The 18,936-nt window shown below is 39.9% G+C and overlaps 1 protein-coding gene across 1 annotated transcript in view; it reads left to right on the plus strand.

Annotated features, from left to right (window-relative positions):
• The window catches only part of sh2b1 (SH2B adaptor protein 1), a 37,945-nt gene extending 27,176 nt beyond the window's left edge, over nucleotides 1-10,769 (plus strand). Inside the window, 4 exon segments of the mRNA XM_034190007.1 lie at nucleotides 63-274; nucleotides 2,365-2,539; nucleotides 10,197-10,265; nucleotides 10,268-10,769. Of these exon segments, the coding sequence (XP_034045898.1) occupies nucleotides 63-274; nucleotides 2,365-2,539; nucleotides 10,197-10,265; nucleotides 10,268-10,485 (674 nt within the window). The 3' untranslated portion in view covers nucleotides 10,486-10,769.
• Nucleotides 10,770-18,936: the final 8,167 nt, after the last annotated feature.

The following is an 18,936-nucleotide window of genomic DNA, read 5'->3' on the forward strand; positions in this document are numbered from 1 at the left end:
GTACTTGAGTTTAATGGCATGTATAAGTGTTAAGTTATTTGTCTGTATTCTTCTTCTTCCAGGGTCCTTCCTCTTCTCAGAGGTGACGTCTGCTGAGGCAGTGGAGCACCCACTCAGTGAGTGTCAGTGGTTCCACGGCACCTTGTCACGCCTCAAAGCGGCCCAGCTGGTTTTGGCTGGTGGACCAGCAAGCCATGGTGTCTTCCTGGTTCGGCAGAGTGAGACGCGGCGCGGGGAATATGTCCTCACCTTTAACTTCCAGGGCAAGGCCAAGGTGAAGAGTCTGAGAGAGTGAAGTCAGACTGCACATGTTTATTTATGCTTTTTCAGGTGGTCACTGTTGGGTCAGGTCACAATGCTGCAGTTTTTCAAAAAAATAATCTTGATAAAGGTTGTCAGTCATACATCATCTTTTTTTCAGTTGCTCCCGTTAGGGGCCGCTACAGCAGATCTATCATTTCCATCTCATCCTGTCCTCTGCATCTTTCTGTGACACACCATTTACCTGCCCTCCCTCAGCACATCCATAAAACTCCTCTTTGGCCTCCCTCTTCTCCTCCTGCCTGGTGTCTCCATCCTCAGCATCCTATATATGGGTTGTTTAATCTCAAATCAGCCAGAGGCTCCCAGGTCACACCTCAGTTTTTTCTGTCAGTTTGATATGTTGATATGATGTATTGCCCAATGCTCAGCGACCTAATCCCAGCATGACCTAGTTCTCTTAAAATAGATATTTTGCCATTTTTGTCTAATAACATAATAGGAATATGGTTATTATGGTTTTCCCAATTTCTAGTGACACAACCAAGGTGTTGCTCAATATTCGGGAAGTGACCTAATCCCAAGATGTTCAGATCCACCCAAAATAGCCGATGTGTCATGGTAATGTCTGTTTATAATCACAAGAAGAAGCTCAATAACACCATATTTGCAGCATATTATCTGTGGTATGTAAGAATATATGGTGAGGCATATAGAGAGCTCATTATTAACATGCAAAGTTGGTAGAAAATTGTGAACACCCCCTTTTCTACTTTTTTTTTTTTTTTTTTTTTTTTTTTTTTTTTTTTTTTTTTTTTTTACTAATAGCCCAATTTCTTAGCCTTAAGAGTGTGCATATCATGAATACTTGGTCTTGTTGGATTTGTGAGAATCTACTGAATCTACTGGTACCTTGTTTCCCATGTAACAATAAGAAATATACTCAAAACCTGGATTAATCTTTTTAGTCACATAGCACTACTATTATTGTGAACACTACTGGACCAGGACAAACAACCACACATGAACAAACAGTGACAGCAACAGTCTGTTGTCTAATTAGTGAACATCCATACCCTAATATAGAACACCATAGTGTTAAGCACCCAAAAACCGAATTGTGGTGACGACCACAAACGCGCAACCATCCACACACAGAGACCCAGATCACAGCTAAATATCCGATCACTACTGTGGCTGGTGTGTTGGGCCAAGACGAGTACAGAACCTTACCATATGACATGGACCACTCCAGCACATCAGAAGCCATGCGGCCGGCCGAGAGCGACGACGGAAGTGGGTCCAGGACGCAGGGCCCCAGGGGAGCCAGGAGAAAAGGGGCAGCGGATGGGCACGGGGCCAGGCAAGGCAGCCCCCGCAGCCACCAGACAGCACAGCAAACCAACAGGGGAGCGGTCCATCGGCGCCGGAACACACCCCATCAACACCCCCAGAACCACGCCACCCGGGCCACGGCCCCCGTGGGCAGGAGCGAGCGGCGGCGGCAACGACGGGGAGCAAAGGAGCCACCGCAACCAAATCCAAAGCACAAGGTAGGGACCACCGAGCCACACGAGTGCGGGGCCCAGCCCCCAGACAAGAGGCAAGGCCCAACCCCAGGGCCAGGAAGAGCACAAGGCCTCCCGACAGCCAGGCCCCCCAGCGCAACCAGCAGTGCCCCCCAAGCCCCCCCAGCCTACTCCGGATCCCACCCCAGCCACCAAAGCCCATGACCATGGGACCACCCGTGCGAGACCCATCCCGCGGAGACCACATCCCCCCAGCAGCCGCCCGCCCCCCAGTGCCAACACCCGCACCCCACCGCCACCACCACTTCTGATTTAGTTAAAACATCACTGGATTTAAAAAAAAAAAAAAAAAAAAAAAAAAAAAAAAAAAAAAAAAAAAAAAAAAAAAAAAAAAAACTGAGTTGATCTGCTGAGCGACTTTCATGTTTTACTTTGTTTTTGGCAATTCTTTGTTTGGTTTGTGTCGTTGCAGACAAAACAAGTGCCCACAGCAGAATGTCTGTTCAAATAAACTGAATTTTATTGCATGTCTTAGTTCAGTTTTCAAATGCTTGTCTTTTTTTTTCCCCACCAGCACCTCCGTCTGTCCCTGAACGAGGACGGTCAGTGCCGAGTGCAGCACCTTTGGTTCCAGTCCATTTTTGACATGCTGGAGCACTTCCGGGTGCATCCGATCCCTCTGGAATCTGGGGGCGCCTCTGATGTGACGCTCATCAGCTTTGTGGGTGCCACCGCAGTTCGCCAGCCAGGTAGGTATGACGTAAACAAACAGGAAATAAACGTGATGTTTGGAATCTGCTGCCATCTACAGGCAAGAAAAATGATGTCGTAGCAGAAAATAATTTTTAATGTGAAGTCTTAAAAATTATAGAATCCAACATTCTGAGTTGAATAGAGACTTTCTGATGGCTGAACATTAGCAAATGGATCTCGCTGATTAATGTGCATTCTAATTCTTGATTTTATAAGTTACTGGTTAAAAAAATGCTAAAATTTTCTGAGTTGAGACAAACTTTTGAAAGAGAAGAAACAGTGACAGAAAATGAGCTGTTTTTTTTTTTTTTGTCCAGTTGTACGTTTCACTGACACATTTATTTTAAAATGGTGTTAGCCCGCCACATTCACATTTCTTGTTCCCACTTAAATCAGTTTGATTCAAGTTTTGCTGTAAATTGCAGATTCATACACAAACGTTAGAGATTAACATGCTAACAATAATGAATGCTTCAGACATTCTGTCAGAATCTGACGTTAAACACATAAAGTTAATTTTTTGTGTTTACCGTCTCATTCTGTTTGTTTTCTGACCTCTCTGTTGTTGTGTGTCGTTGCGTTGGCTCATTCCTTACAGGCCGAGACAGAGCAGGCAGTCGGCCTACAGTCTGTGATGTCATCACCACGCGCCATCCAGACTCTCCATCAACCCCCATCTCTGACTGTGTGTAAGTGAGGCCGGACTCAGCGAATGTTTGAGACGGAGCCGCGTGTCTGTGGTGCGCATGCGTGTGTGAGTGAGACACCAGGACAGAATTTTAATGTTTCAAATTCAAACCCAATTTCAGGAAATCTCACACATTATTACATTTAGGCCTGCCACAATAATAATTTTACTGTATAATATATTGCCGCAGTATATCACTGGAAATTATATCATGATATTCTCATATTCTCATAAGTCCATTTTATGCCATTGATACAGTACATCCATAAAGTAGTCACAGTTCTGTACTTTTTCCACATTTTTTTTATGTTACAGCCTTATTCCAAAATGGATGAATTTTTTGCTAAAACTTCTACACACAATACCCCATAATGACAATATGAAAAAGATTTTGTTGAGATTTCTGCTAATTTATTAAAAAAAAAAAAAAAAAATCACATGTGCATAAGTATTCACAGCCTTTGCCATGAAGCTCAAAATTGAGCTCAGGTACAACTTATTTCCACTGATCATCCTTGAGATGTTTCTACAGCTTAATTGGAGTCCAGCTGGGGTAAATTCAGTTGACTGGACATGATTTGGAAAGGCACACACCTGTCTACATATAAGGTCCCACAGTTGACAGTGCATGTCAGAGCACAAACCAAGCATGAACTCAAAGGAATTCTCTGTAGACCTCTGAGACAAGATTGTGTCAAGGCTCAAATCTGGGGAAGGGTACAGAAACAGTTCTGCTGCTTCTTCCATAAATGGAAGAAGTTTGGATCCACCAGGACTCTTTCTAGAGCTGGCTGCCCATCTAAACTGAGCGATCAGGGGCGAAGGATCTTAGTCAGGGAGGTGACCAAGAACCCGATGGTCACTCTGTCAGAGCTCCAGCATTCCTCTGTGGAGAGAGGAGAACCCTCCAGAAGGACAACCATCTCTGCAGCAATCCACCAATCAGGCCTGTATGGTAGAGTGACCAGATGGAAGCCACTCCTTAGTAAAAGGCACATGGCAGCCTGCCTGGAATTTGCCAAAAGGCACCTGAAGGACTCTGAGACATCAGAAACAAAATTCTCTGAATGAAACTTTTTGGTGTGAATGCCTGGCGTCATGTTTGGAGGAAACCAGGCACCATCCCTACTAGGGATAGGTATCGAAAACTGGTTCTTGTTAAGAATCAATAAGAAATGATTCGATACACCGACATTAATAGCCTTTTTGCTTAACGATTCCCTTATTGGTTATTCTTAATTCAAATTATACCAGAGTTAGCTGGTGGTCAGAGATGGCTTCAACCACTCGCCATAACAAAAACGTGTTTATTTTTGTCTTGTGCATACTCCTCTGAGGAAACGAGATTAGCTACCAGACAATGGGAACAAGTCCAAATATTTACCCAGACTGACAACAAATGTGAGTAAATTAAGTACTTTGATGCATTTTGTGTGTGTGTGTGTGTGTGTGTGTGTGTGTGTGTGTGTGTGTGTGTGTGTGTGTGTGGTTTCTTGAGGCATTTTGTGAATGCAGAAATGTGCACTGACAAGACAGCTCCTGTGATATAAACCAAACATACCCTCTCTTCTGTGGTGTTTAATGGCAGCTGGCATCCAGACATGAATGCCGGTTGCATTGCTGCCACCTTATGCATCAGTCCGCTATAGCAGTACTAAATCCTCTTGAGTCCAGTGTCTTTCAAGTATTTAAAAGCCAACAATTCCCCTACTACTTTAATTTAATCTTTATTTAACCAGGTTTGTCCCATTGAGATCACGATATCTTTTACAAGGGAGACCTGGACAACTATAAAGTTTCCAATTCACTTAACCTGCTGATCCTGTGTCTAAAAGATTTCTAAGAGAAACTTCTTTCAGGCCTGTTCATCTCAATTCTGAGAGAAGCTCTTGCCTTTCTCTGGAATGTTTATTACAATACATGAGGACATCCCTAATCACCAAAACAATGTCTTAAATAAGGTCTTGCCAACTCCTGCATGAACCCATCCCAGAGATCTAGGATCCAGTGACCAATTTCACATTTATTTTCTTTAAGACTCAATAAAATGTTGCTGACATAGAAAACCTGTAAAGCCTATTTTTTATGCAGAAAATTCACAGGAGGTATTGATAAGCGGAATCGATAAGGGCATCGATATTGATAAAATCTTCTCAGTACCCATCCATAATTCCTACAGTGAAGCATGGTGGTGGCAGCATCGTGCTGTGGGGATGTTTTTCAGACTAGTCAGGATTGAGGGAAAGATGAATGCAGCAATGTACAGAGACATCCTGGATGAAAACCTGCTCCAGAGTGCTCTTGACCTCAGACTGGGGTGACGGTTCATCTTTCAGCAGGACAATGAGCCTAAGCACAAAGCCAAGATATCAAAGGAGTGGCTTCAGGACAACTCTGTGAATGTCCTTGAGTGGCCCAGCCAGAGCCCAGACCTGAATCCCATTGATCATCTCTGGAGGGATCTGAAAACGGCTGTGCACCAACGCTCCCCCTCCAACCTGATGGAGCTTGAGAGGTGCTGCAAAGAGGAATAGACAAAACTGCCCAAAGATAGGTGCGCCAAGCTTGTGGCATCATATCCTCGTAGTCAGGAGGATACTCGAGAACACTTGAGGCTGTAATTGCTGCCAAAGGTGGATCAACAAAGTATTGAGCAAAGGGTGTGAGTACGTATGGACATGTGATGTCTTAGTTTTTTATTTTTAATAAATTTGCAAAAAAAAAAAAAAAAACTTGCATGTTGCCATTATGGGGTACTGTGAGTAGCAAGGTTCTAGCCACGGTGGGCGGCGCTAGGCGGCCCCGCCTGGTACTTCAAATTTCCACCCAGCTCTTGGGTTCAAATTGGCTGTGCCACCCAGCACAGAACTTCCGAAAAATGAACTGATGTTGCTGAAAATGTACCAATTCTATCATATTTCAAGCTTAAAGTCGTGGTTTTGCAATTTTAAACTAATAATTAAAGTAATAAGAAATATATTTCTCATTTTTTCTTATCAGCAGCAGAGATTAGAGAGTCCGCACGTTCTGTGGCCACAGAGCTGTGAACGGCAGCAGCTGAAAAGTGTCTCTGCTCCGCTCTGCACTGAAGAGAAAAGAAAAAATGAAAATTCTTCATTAAATAATCCAGAGATCTTTCTGTATCCATATCTGAAGATGCATTCAGAAATTTACAGTTGAAAGGCTTCATGTTTCCAAAAAGCTCCGAGTTTGAAAAACAGCAGACGTGTGAATGATCAGAGAGGGGGGGGGGTGGTTTTAGATGCTTTCAGTGCATCTAAAACCACCCAAAATTAGTTACAATAAGGCTTGTCAAGAATATTTTAGTGGTATAAAATCGTATAGCTTCGGGGGGCCACGGATCCAGGGGCTTCTGGACCCCTGAAGCTATGAGCCGCGATCATATAATTTACCCGACACTAAAATAGTCCTAGCTAGAACCCTGGTGAGTAGACTCATTTTCTGTAACATATGCACTGCATAATGATGATGCAGCATAAAATGCTAGTGCAGCCTTCAAAGAGCAATGAACATTTAAATATTCAATATTAGAATTGAGATGTGAAGAAAAATAATAAATATCCTTAATCATCTTTAAAATGGGTGGTATGGGCTAATGACCCCTGAGGGCCTAGAAATGGACCATTTTCTCCATATGATGGACCCTTCTCAGAAGTAATGGGCATATGCAAAGCGGAATAAAATAAACTGAAGATGTATTACTGTGTTGTTTTTTTTGTTGTTGTTTGTTTTTTAAGGCTTGTCATAGATCACAAACGCCACGGTTCATATCGGATACATTTTTTAAAGCTGCAGATTGAATCATTTTTCAGATAAAAAAAAAAAGTTTGTTTTTTTTTATTTTTAAAAATAACTTGAGTAATGAAAAGGACCTTCTGTCTGTGGTCCTGAATGAGGACAAGGTGTCCAGTGTTTTACGTAATATATTAAGGTAAAATGCTTAATTGTTGTATTAAGTTGCAATATGAACAGTATCTGTAAATTAAAAAAAATAGCCTTTGTCAAAATCGCAAGTTCAAAAAAGGAACAAAATTGATCTCTGCAACTTCAGCTTTTTTTTCTTTTTTTTTTCATAGGATGATGTTTATATTGTCAGATGTGTAGGTAACAATAATGAATTTTATTTGTAACCTTTCCCGGATAAATACATTAATTTTACTCACAAGCAAATAAAGTCTTGAATACTTATTTTTCAGAGATGTGGACTTCAGCCACTTCGCCTGTGTGCCTCAAGCACGATGCTCTGTTCAGTGGATTCACGGCTGCTCATGGATGCAACAACTCGATGTAAACTGAGATTTTTATTTATTTGCAGAAGTGCATCCACTGAGTCTGTTGTATATAGTGCAGCACAAGGCTAAAGACTGCTTGAGCTTGCAGCGACAGCCGGAGCACCGGCCTCTCTCTGAGACTGCTTTATTTATTTATTTTCTTTTTTTGTTTGTTTTTAAAACAGGCTGTGTGTCGAACAGCCACATTTCTTCCACTTAGACTGATTTTTACCATAAATACATTCAAATGAATGCAATTATCACATTGAAAACAAGCTACCATGACACAAAAATCACACTTTTAAACTCTTACGGAAACAATTATCCAAACCTCCATAATCACCACTATTGATTGTAGGAGCCACAACATGAGCCAGTTAGTTAAATATGTTGATTTCATTGTTTTGTGTTGTATTTCAGATCATTTGATGTTATGCATAGGTCATAAATAAGGCCTTCATATTAGATGGAAATAGCATTTGCGCCCGTGTTTAGAAACTTACATACGGGAGCTTTAATCTCAGCAGAGAGCTGAGCTCTGTCAAGCAGGGAGCACTGTGTGACAGGGTGGAAACGTAGACTTACTATTATTATTATTATCTCTTGATGAATTTACTGTGCAGCGAGTTATGTGGCTTTTTTTTATTAAACCTTTTTGTATTGGATTCCATCTCTTGATGAATTTACTTTGCAGCGAGTTATGTGGCTTTTCTTTTTTTGGAATTAACGTTTTGAATGGATTCCATCTCTTGATGAATTTACTGTGTAGCGAGTTATGTGGCTTTTTTTTATTAAACGTTTTTGAATTGGATTTCATCTCTTGATGAATTTACTTTGCAGCGAGTTATGTGGCTTTTTTTTAATTAAACATTTTTGAATTGGATTCCATCTCTTGATGAATTTACTGTGCAGTGAGTTATGTGGCTTTTTTTTTTTAATTAAATGTTTTTGAATTGGATTCCATCTCTTGATGAATTTACTGTGCAGCGAGTTATGTGGCTTTTTTTTTTTTTAACTTAAATGTTTTTGAATTGGATTCCATCTCTTGATGAATTTACTGTGCAGTGAGTTATGTTTTTTTTTTTATTAAATGTTTTTGAATTGGATTCCATCTCTTGATGAATTTACTTTGCAGCAAGTTATGTGGCTTTTTTTTTTTAAACATTTTTGAATTGGATTCCATCTCTTGATGAATTTAGTATGCAGCGAGTTATGTGGCTTTCCTTTCTTTTTGGAATTAAACATTTTTGAATTGGATTCCATCTCTTGATGAATTTACTTTGCAGGGAGTTATGTGGCTTTTCTTTTTTGGAATTAAACCTTTTTGAATTAGATTCCATCTCTTGATGAATTTACTGTGCAGTGAGTTATGTGGCTTTTTGATGTCGTGCCAGACTGCCTTCAATTTACTGTGCAGCGAGTTATGTGGCTTTTTTTTTTAATTAAACGTTTTTGAATTGGATTCCATCTCTTGATGAATTTACTTTGCAGCAAGTTATGTGGCTTTTTTTTTTAAACATTTTTGAATTGGATTCCATCTCTTGATGAATTTACTGCGCAGTGAGTTATGTGGCTTTTTGATGTCGTGCCAGACTGCCTTTTTTTGGGGGGGGGGGAATTAAACGTTTTTTAATTGAATTCCATCTCTTGATGAATTTACTTTGCAGCAAGTTATGTGGCTTTTTTTTTTTTAGACATTTTTGAATTGGATTCCATCTCTTGATGAATTTACTGTGCAGCGAGTTATGTGGCTTTCCTTTCTTTTTGGAATTAAACGTTTTTTGAATTGGATTCCATCTCTTGATGATTTTACTTTGCAGCGAGTTATGTGGCTTTTCTTTTTTTGGAATTAAACCTTTTTGAATTGGATTCCATCTCTTGATGAATTTACTGTGCAGTGAGTTATGTGGCTTTTTGATGTCATGCCAGACTGCCTTCAATTTTTGTTATAAATTTGTTTGATTTTGCACAAATGGCAGCATCTCATGAAGCCACCGATCTGAAATCATCATAGGAAGCTTTGCTATTTGACCGACGTCCCTTCTGTGACATCTTGCACTAATTCATATAAAACATCACATTTTGTCATTATTTGGTCACATCTGTCGGAGGGAGAAGTGATCAGAAATGTTGACTAAATCTCACACCCGGGCATCACCTGGGTACCATGTGTGAGTGAGTGAAGCACAAAAAAAAAAGCTAAACAGACTAACAGTTTTAAAAATGTAAAGCTAGGAGTGATCAGGAAGCTGGAATTTTGTAACACATCACTTTCCACGGCTTTTCTTCCCCTGGTCACTTACACATTTCACTCCAGCAGATGAAATGCTGAGATGACATCAAAGCAAAGTGTCCGTGCACACGTCACTCGTACCCGGTGTTAATACGCACGTCACATGATCTGTAAATCACAGCATAACCCTCACTGGGCCTGATGGGAAATGCAATCATAGAAACAAATGTGTAAATGTGCGTGTATATGTGTGTATTTTGGATTGGACGGTTTCCATGACTCCCATGGACTCCATGACTGCAGACTCATTCCACCTAACCAGCATTTCATGTTTTTGTCTTCCACCCATCAGTCATTGTGGCCTGATGCTCCTCCCCCTGCTCCGCCTTTATTCACAGTTCTCTCTTTTTATTTCTCTTCTTACTTTCTTCTCCTTGCAGACTTGACCAGCAGACCCCGTAGCCCTCCTCAGCCGCCTCCTTTGCCGCCGGGGCGGCCGCCACCTCCAACTCCCCTCAGGAGCGAGGAAATGAGATGGAACTGGGAGGAGGAGCACCGTCAGGAGGAGGCGGTGGTGGTAGTGGAGGTGGAAGCAGCGGAGGAGGAGTAGAGGAGTGGGAGGAGAGAGATCGGGACACGCCCCTCCGCCAGCTCCAAGCTGTGGAGGGCGAAGAGTGGGACGCAGCGAGGGCACCGCGAGCCATCGATAACCAGTACTCCTTCTTCTGATGAAAGGAAGAGGAGTCGACGTGCGACTGGATCATCGTAACCAGTTTAGTTTCCTCAGCACCACGTGGAAGACGACTAACACTAAACGAGAGAGAGAGAGAACACGAGCACTTCACAACACTACGGAGCCGTACATTTTTTTAAAATTTTATTTTAGCCGCTTTACCTCACGGCAGGCAAGAGCGCGATTGTGATACCTCACTGTCGCCCCCAACAGGCCACAAAGTGAAAGTCCTCACACGCTTTTAGCTCACTAAATAAATAAAATAAAATATAAATCCTCAGGCTTCTTTCCACAATGTTTTTTTTTTTTTTTTTTTTTTTTTTTTATCTCAGTGTGTGTATGTGTGGTGGTGTGGGGGGGGGCTCAAAATTATAAGTAGTTTAAATAGTTGTTTTTCGGTAAAAAAATAAAACAGACTCATCTTTATACAACCCCTGGCAAAAATTATGGAATCACCAACCTCGGAGGATGTTCATTCAGTTGTTTAATTTTGTAGAAAAAAAGCAGATCACAGACATGACACAAAACTAAAGTCATTTCAAATGACAACTTTCTGGCTTTAAGAAACACTATAAGAAATCAGGAAACACAATTGTGGCAGTCAGTAACGGTTACTTTTTTAGACCAAGCAGAGGGAAAAAAATATGGAATCACTCAATTCTGAGGAAAAAATTATGGAATCATGAAAAACAGAACGCTCCAACACATCACTAGTATTTTGTTGCACCACCTCTGGCTTTTATAACAGCTTGCAGTCTGAGGCATGGACTTAATGAGTGACAAACAGTACTCTTCATCAATCTGGCTCCAACTTTCTCTGATTGCTGTTGCCAGATCAGCTTTGCAGGTTGGAGCCTTGTCATGGACCATTTTCTTCAACTTCCACCAAAGATTTTCAATTGGATTAAGATCCGGACTATTTGCAGGCCATGACATTGACCCTATGTGTCTTTTTGCAAGGAATGTTTTCACAGTTTTTGCTCTATGGCAAGATGCATTATCATCTTGAAAATGATTTCATCATCCCCAAACATCCTTTCAATTGATGGGATAAGAAAAGTGTCCAAAATACCAACGTAAACTTGTGCATTTATTGATGATGTAATGACAGCCATCTCCACAGTGAACTTTACCTGACATGCACCCCATATCATCAATGACTGTGGAAATTTACATGTTCTCTTCAGGCAGTCATCTTTATAAATCTCATTGGAACGGCACCAAACAAAAGTTCCAGCATCATCACCTTGCCCAATGCAGATTCGAGATTCATCACTGAATATGACTTTCATCCAGTCATCCACAGTCCACGATTGCTTTTCCTTAGCCCACTGTAACCTTGTTTTTTTCTGTTTAGGTGTTAATGATGGCTTTTGTTTAGCTTTTCTGTATGTAAATCCCATTTCCTTTAGGCGGTTTCTTACAGTTCGGTCACAGACGTTGACTCCAGTTTCCTCCCATTCGTTCCTCATTGTGTTTTGTTGTGCATTTTTGATTTTGAGACATATTGCTTTAAGTTGTCTGTCTTGACGCTTTGATGTCTTCCTTGGTCTACCAGTATGTTTGCCTTTAACAACCTTCCCATGTTGTTTGTATTTGGTCCAGAGTTTAGACACAGCTGACTGTGAACAGCCAACATCTTTTGCAACATTGCGTGATGATTTACCCTCTTTTAAAAGTTTGATAATCCTCTCCTTTGTTTCAATTGACATCTCTCGTGTTGAAGCCATGATTCATGTCAGTCCACTTGGTGCAACAGCTCTCCAAGGTGTGATCACTCCTTTTAGATGCAGACTAACGAGCAGATCTGATTTGATGCAGGTGTTAGTTTTGGGGATGAAAATTTACAGGGTGATTCCATAATTTATTCCTCAGAATTGAGTGAGTCCATATTTTTTTTCCCTCTGCTTGGTCTAAAAAAGTAACTGTTACTGACTGCCACAATTATTTTTTCCTGATTTCTTATAGTGTTTCTTAAAGCCAGAAAGTTGCCATTTGAAATGACTTTAGTTTTGTGTCATGTCTGTGATCTGCTTTTTTTTCTACAACATTAAACAACTGAATGAACATCCTCCGACGCCGGTGATTCCATAATTGGGTGATTCTTTAACTACGGGCACTATTGGCTTTGTAAATGTAATTTCCGCCACACCATTGCCTTACAATATAAAGCGCCTTGGGGCAACTGTTTGTTGTGATTTGGCGCTATATACATGTGCTCTGATGTCACTGTTTATCTCCATTAAAAACTACCCAAACAATCTTTCATACAAACTGTTTAAAGGGACATTAGTGTTGTGGTGGAAATTACGGCAATAGTGTGGGACAACTACATTTTGTTTAAAAACATCACAACAGTTGTATGACACTGAATATCCCAATTATGTTTTGATTATTTTACTGATATTTTATTCAGAGATATTTTAAAACATTAGAAAAAATGTTTCTTTACCATTCATTTTTATCATTGAAGATCAAAAGTCTGGGTGTGGGACAAGCACAAACGACCAATATTTGCATATAATGATGCTGAAAAAGATGAAAAAGTCATCATAGACTACTAGAACAAATTTCTTAACACACTTTCATTGTAAAGATAACTATAAAAGTGTGAAATTTCCCCTTTTTTCTGTTTTCCATACAATATGATCAAAGGACATAAGTGCCCGTAGTCTAAGAATCACCCAATTATTGCCAGGAGTTGCATTTCTTCAAATGTTCTTGTCTAAAACCAGTCAGCTGTAAAACATAATGGATTTAATTACATTTGTCATATTTTTACTGACATTAGACCTTTTTTATGAAGATCCAGAGGATGCTTTGTTGCTCATTGTCAGCAGGACGCCCCCCCCCCCCCCCAAAAAAAACCGCAACCACCAAAAATAAATGTAATTTGGCGTCAGTCTCAACATTGGCCCAAGGATGTGCTGGTTGAATTTTAGTGCTAATTCAGATCTTTGCTTCAGTCATTAATTAAAGGCAAATAAATGTAATAGAAGTTAATTCACTTAAGGTAATTATAGAAGTAACCAGTTTTGCCAACTGACTGTGGGTAGCCGACTAAACATTAAGGTAACTGAGTGACTCAGTAACTAAGGGGCTTAACGGTCACATACAGAGCAGCTAACTGGTTAATTTGTAACTGGCAGTATTTAAGTGATTATAATTGAATAACATGTGATTCCTTCTGAATTGATGAGGCAGTTTAATGTCAGAAAGACCTAACAGTCAAGCATCTTCAGGAAAAACCACATATTCTATGTTAAAGGTCAGAATCAGATGAGTGAACCAGCTCAAAGATCAGGTATATGTCCTTGCAAATCAGAATGACGTGCACCTGTAAAATGCAGATTGCCATCAGGAAAGTATGATAAAGAGGTTTGCAGGTCTGAGATATTTTAATTTGTTAGCAGGATGACAGATACTAATTAATGAGTTGTCAAACTTTGACAGAAAGTTTAGCCTTAGCTGGAATATGTATAAGCCCAAACTACTAGATTTCGTTGACAATAGCCCCCAACCCCAAAAGAAACCTTTTTTTTAATTTAAAATACAAAAATAAAATACATTAAATACATGCTGCCTTTGTGTAAAATGTTACATTTACAGCCAGTTCAATTTAAAATTATAAGGATTGGAATGACAGTAACTTTTCCTCTGTCCTGTAACTGATCCTCTGTCCCAGACAAACGTAGCATTTTGGGACTTACTCCCAAACGTTGGTAGGTTTTAGTGGCACATAAACTACAAAAAACTGTTACCTGAGTCAGCATCACTTTATTTCTCTCTCTCTCTCTCTCTCTCTCTCTCTTGCACTGTCTGAGTGTGGAGAAATGATGGAAATAATAGTATTAATTTTGCTTTGATGCTTACGTGTAACGTGTCTTTGGTCCTCATCCTGTAATTCAGTTGAAAATGTCTGTGCCTTTTGTTTTTATTGTGGAGGACAAAAGAACAATCCTGTTTGTCCAAGATTTTATTCACCAAGCGGGAAACCGTCAAAAAACACAAAGTAGGAACTTTTTCTACTCGTGCCTTTCTCTGTTGTTGTCATCAGCTTTGAGTTTGTGTGTTTTTGGACTCTTTGTGCCTTTTTCTGTCTCTGTTCGACCTTCGCTGGGACTGTGTGCGGTCAGCCAGTCTGTCTGCCCCTGTGTTAATTTCAGGTACTACATTGGAATTAATGATTATGACGTAATATAAATATAGTGAAATGTGGCAGCGTGTTCTCTTTTTGTGTTAAACAGTGAGCTCTGATTTTATTTAATTGCGAAAGGGCAAAAAAAAAAAAATTTTTTTTGAGGTTGGAATAGTGAAAGTTATTGGGGGGGATTGGATTTTTTATTTTTAAAAGGACTAACTGGACTACTATAAGCTATTGCTGTTTGTTTTTTGTTTTTATGTATTTATTTCTTAATTTCACAGGGTGTTTGGTTATTACTAACGTTTTTGTTTTAAACTCTTTTTTTACACGCACTCACAGGGTGAATTTTGTCTTCAGCTGTCTCATCAGAAACTTTAAAAGACCCCGGGGTGGGAATCACCTACCTCTGTAGGGTTTTTTTTTTTTTTTTTTAAGTTTTATTTTATGACACCAAATCAAACGGATATGATCTGATCAAATTTTGTGCTCTGCAGCTGTATTGCTTTCTGGGAAATTACAGATCTGAACAGTCAGTGAAAGAAGCATGATGCTAACATTAGCTGCTAGCAAGATGTTCAATGAAAAAAATTGAGAATGAGATTTGTTTTGTTTTTTTTACCCTCATAGAAAGGAAAAAAAAAATCCTTGATGGAAACCAGTTTGACATCATAAAAGAATCAACAAAATGACACTTATATTTTGGTTCCGTTCAACATTTACTTGCACTAATACAGAAAACAGTAACCATGGTAACAAAAAATACAGCAAAAACATTCTCAGGAGTTGTCAGCAAAACAAAACAAACTAAAGCTTGTATGTAGCCACTTCAAATTACAAACTAAAGGTGCTTTGACACTTGCACCAATTTGATTCCCGCAAATAAGCTCACCATAAACTGCGCGTGGCTGTGTGCCAGTGCGCAAAGAAAATGTTGAAATGTTCAAAACTTCTGGCACACGTTAATTTCGTGAACTAATCCTGAACACTGCACAGCCTATTCGGAAACACTGTCACTGCGTTTTATTGCTCGCAACGCATCTGAGCTATCTATAATAAAACATAAGTTTACAGATACATTGTCTAACCAATGAAAATGCAATTGTTTTACCAATCCATTACTATATATATATATATATATATACATACACACACACACACACACACAATTACCTATGAGTCAAGATTCCAAATGTGCTATCTACCACACGACGCGCACGAGCCAACCTGCAGCTGTAGATACTTTCTCTGTGATTCTGGGAGCGATGACAATGGTTTTATCAGCCATATTCTGAGAGCAATTGCGTTGTCGGTTATGAAATGATTATTTTATCAAAGTGGCTTTATGTGAAATTGGACAGAAAACAAAATAAATACACAATTAAAACTTTCTTGATTCAAATCTTAATATAAACTGATACCAAACATCCTTGGAAAAAAATTGGGTTAGTGCGCAACTTCAGCCACAACTGTTATTATAAAACAAGGTGATCTGATTATGTGATGATCCCCCCACAAACGTTCCAAGACACCAGGGCCCATATTAGATTAAGCGTCCCCTCAGAGTTGCTAAATTATCTTAAAAATGTCTCACTACTAGTCTTGTTAGCTTAGCTCTGATCAAGAAAAAGACAAAGGCGGGTCTGACCCTATTCATATGTATGACATTCTTTTGAAGACTGATTTTTTTTTGTGTGTGTGTGACACACACACCCACACACACAGCTTTACTCTGAAATAACTATTTGCATATTTTACCCTAATGACCCACACCCACATTTAGTTTTTTCTTTTTGTTTGTTTTTTTGTTTTTTACGTTTGATGTACCAGACTGTTAATTTTGTACTGAATGCATTTTATACAAATGAGAAAAATGTTCATGCTCTGGTCCCTCTTTAAATAATTTGGATGTGGGTTCCATCAATTACTCAGACAACCCTGGGGAAGCCTGCGCTATTCATAAATGTCATTTTCTGATTTTTGCAAGGTGTGACTGTCCAGAGGAAAGTAAATTAACTTCTACACAATATGAGGTTCTGAGAGTGCTGTAATTACCGTAAGCACTGGCAAAGTGGCGAGCGGGGTTTTTTATTTCAGCGGTGTGTGTGTGTCTGTTTGTCTGTGGACAAGAGAAATCAAAAACAGCTGAACAGGTTTCTGTCAAACTTGGAGGGAATATTACTTATATAGTAATATTGTTGTAATAAGTTGTCTTAATATTTCCTAAAACAGACTCACTGTAAAACCGCAAAAACAAAAAACACTCAGTTGTTCCAGCTGGAACATCAAATGTTTTGGGCGTATATTTGTGCGCACGCACATAAGTGGAAGTGGCAGGTGCTACGAATCTGGTACTTAGAACCAGTTCCATAGAATGTCACAACTACCGGTAGTCATGTGACTCTCAGGTAACCAATGCTGAAATTGAAGCATTCGTGACTATTAGGAGAAATAAAATCTACTGAAATCTTATGGTCATAACTCCAGTTAGATGGTTGATTTTATTCAAACCCTCTGCAAAGGAGGTCTCTTTCCATCTGCAGGGCAAAAAAGTGTTCTATGACCTTAAAAATTCAGTCAGGTCTTGCTTATCGGGGTATAAATTCTCAGGGTATAAATAATGATACGTATATGAAAAATTGTGGGTTACAGGTTGTTCACAAACAGGCAAACTAGAGCACCGCGCTCGTAGAGCGCAAACCTCCACCACCACTAGTTTCCAATTCCACAAAATTTTACCTTGGAAACAATTTTCAAGATCAAAGTCCTCTTAGAAGGCAGCCGGTCCGCTTTGTGTCAGCCTGATCCCGTCAGAGCTCAGAAGCTAAGCAGTGCAGCATCTGGTTTGTACTTGGATGGGAGACTTCTTTGAAACACCAGCGGCTGTGTGTTTCTCCAGGTAAAACTGAAGTTGCGTCAGGAAGGGCATCAGGCGTAAACCTTGTGGCAAATACCAATGCGGATCTGGCTGTATCCGCTGTGGCGACCAAAAAACAAATAAAAAAATAAAACAGGAACAACTGAATGAACAACAAAGTCCTGTTAGAAGTGGCTTTTCATAAGCTAAATTAGATGTGATCAGATGTCAGGAGTATGTATTTTGTTTATGTACTTGAAATGGGGTTTTTTTGGGTGTGGGTGTGTGTGTGTGTGTGTGGTATTGTCAGGTTTTTCCCCCAACTTTTTCAGTTTTTGAATTCTTTTTCAAATATTTTCACAGACCATTGGTTATGTTTGCACAATTTGTCATTGTTTTTTTTGTTTTTTTTTTGGCACTTGGTTTCTGACTGATAACTGGAAGACAGACAAACAGGTATAAGGGCCCTGTCCCACTGGGGAGAGGATTAATTGCGCATGAATTGAGTATACAAATTGTGGGCGTTCGTTGTCGTCCGCAACAAAAATGACAAATGTCCCAGTATGAATTACGGATATATTAATAATATATAGCGAATATATGATGAACAATCACGGTTATATAACGCATGTAGTGAGGAAACTGATCTGACACATTGAAATTATCACGGCAGTATTACGGGTGTATTATGAATGCATCGTGCACGTGTTACGCGTGCATGGCCTCTGCATTGCGATCATAAAATAAGCGCACTTGGGCCGTCGGCATCACTATTCACACCAACAATACAGCCTCTGGAGCAAGTGCTGGACTTGGACAAGTTGATCACCGAGTCAATGTTCATTTTGTCATGCGAGGGTTAACTGTTAATGAGTTTGGGGAGCAGGAGGGGGGGGAAGCCACTTGGGGTGTGAGGTGGTGTTTTTTTTTTTTTTTTTTGCTTTTTTTTTTTGAGAGTGTCACAGAAAACAGACTTCAGCGTGAGTTGTGGCTAAACAGCAACTCTTCCTTTTGTTGGTGTTAAATAAAAGTTCTGGATTGCAGCAGCTATTACATCTTTGTGGATTTACACAGCCGGACCGGCACTGACTGCCACATATAATACTTTGGGTTTACGTGACGTGTTTGTTATGTATTCACAGATTGTCCGCAAATCAGCTGCAAAGCAGATGTAATAAAAACGTTTTATTCGTGGCCATTCTGTATGCATTTGCTACAACATATTTTAGTTTGTGATGTGGACATGATGGGCACGCGATATATAACTGTTTTACACACTGTCCCGGTCCGCTGCCAAGCCGCAAATCCCCGTCAGTTGCGGATATCAGCGGTTAACGGCAGATATACAGCGCATAGAGTGAGTATGTATTGTGTATGAATTGAGTATGTAAGGCGGATGTCATCCGCATCCAGATTTTTGAACAGCTCAAAAATCCTGGCTGCGGACAT

The sequence above is a fragment of the Thalassophryne amazonica genome, chromosome 16 (genome assembly GCF_902500255.1).
Source record: "Thalassophryne amazonica chromosome 16, fThaAma1.1, whole genome shotgun sequence".
In the NCBI taxonomy this organism is placed as follows: Eukaryota; Metazoa; Chordata; class Actinopteri; order Batrachoidiformes; family Batrachoididae; genus Thalassophryne; species Thalassophryne amazonica.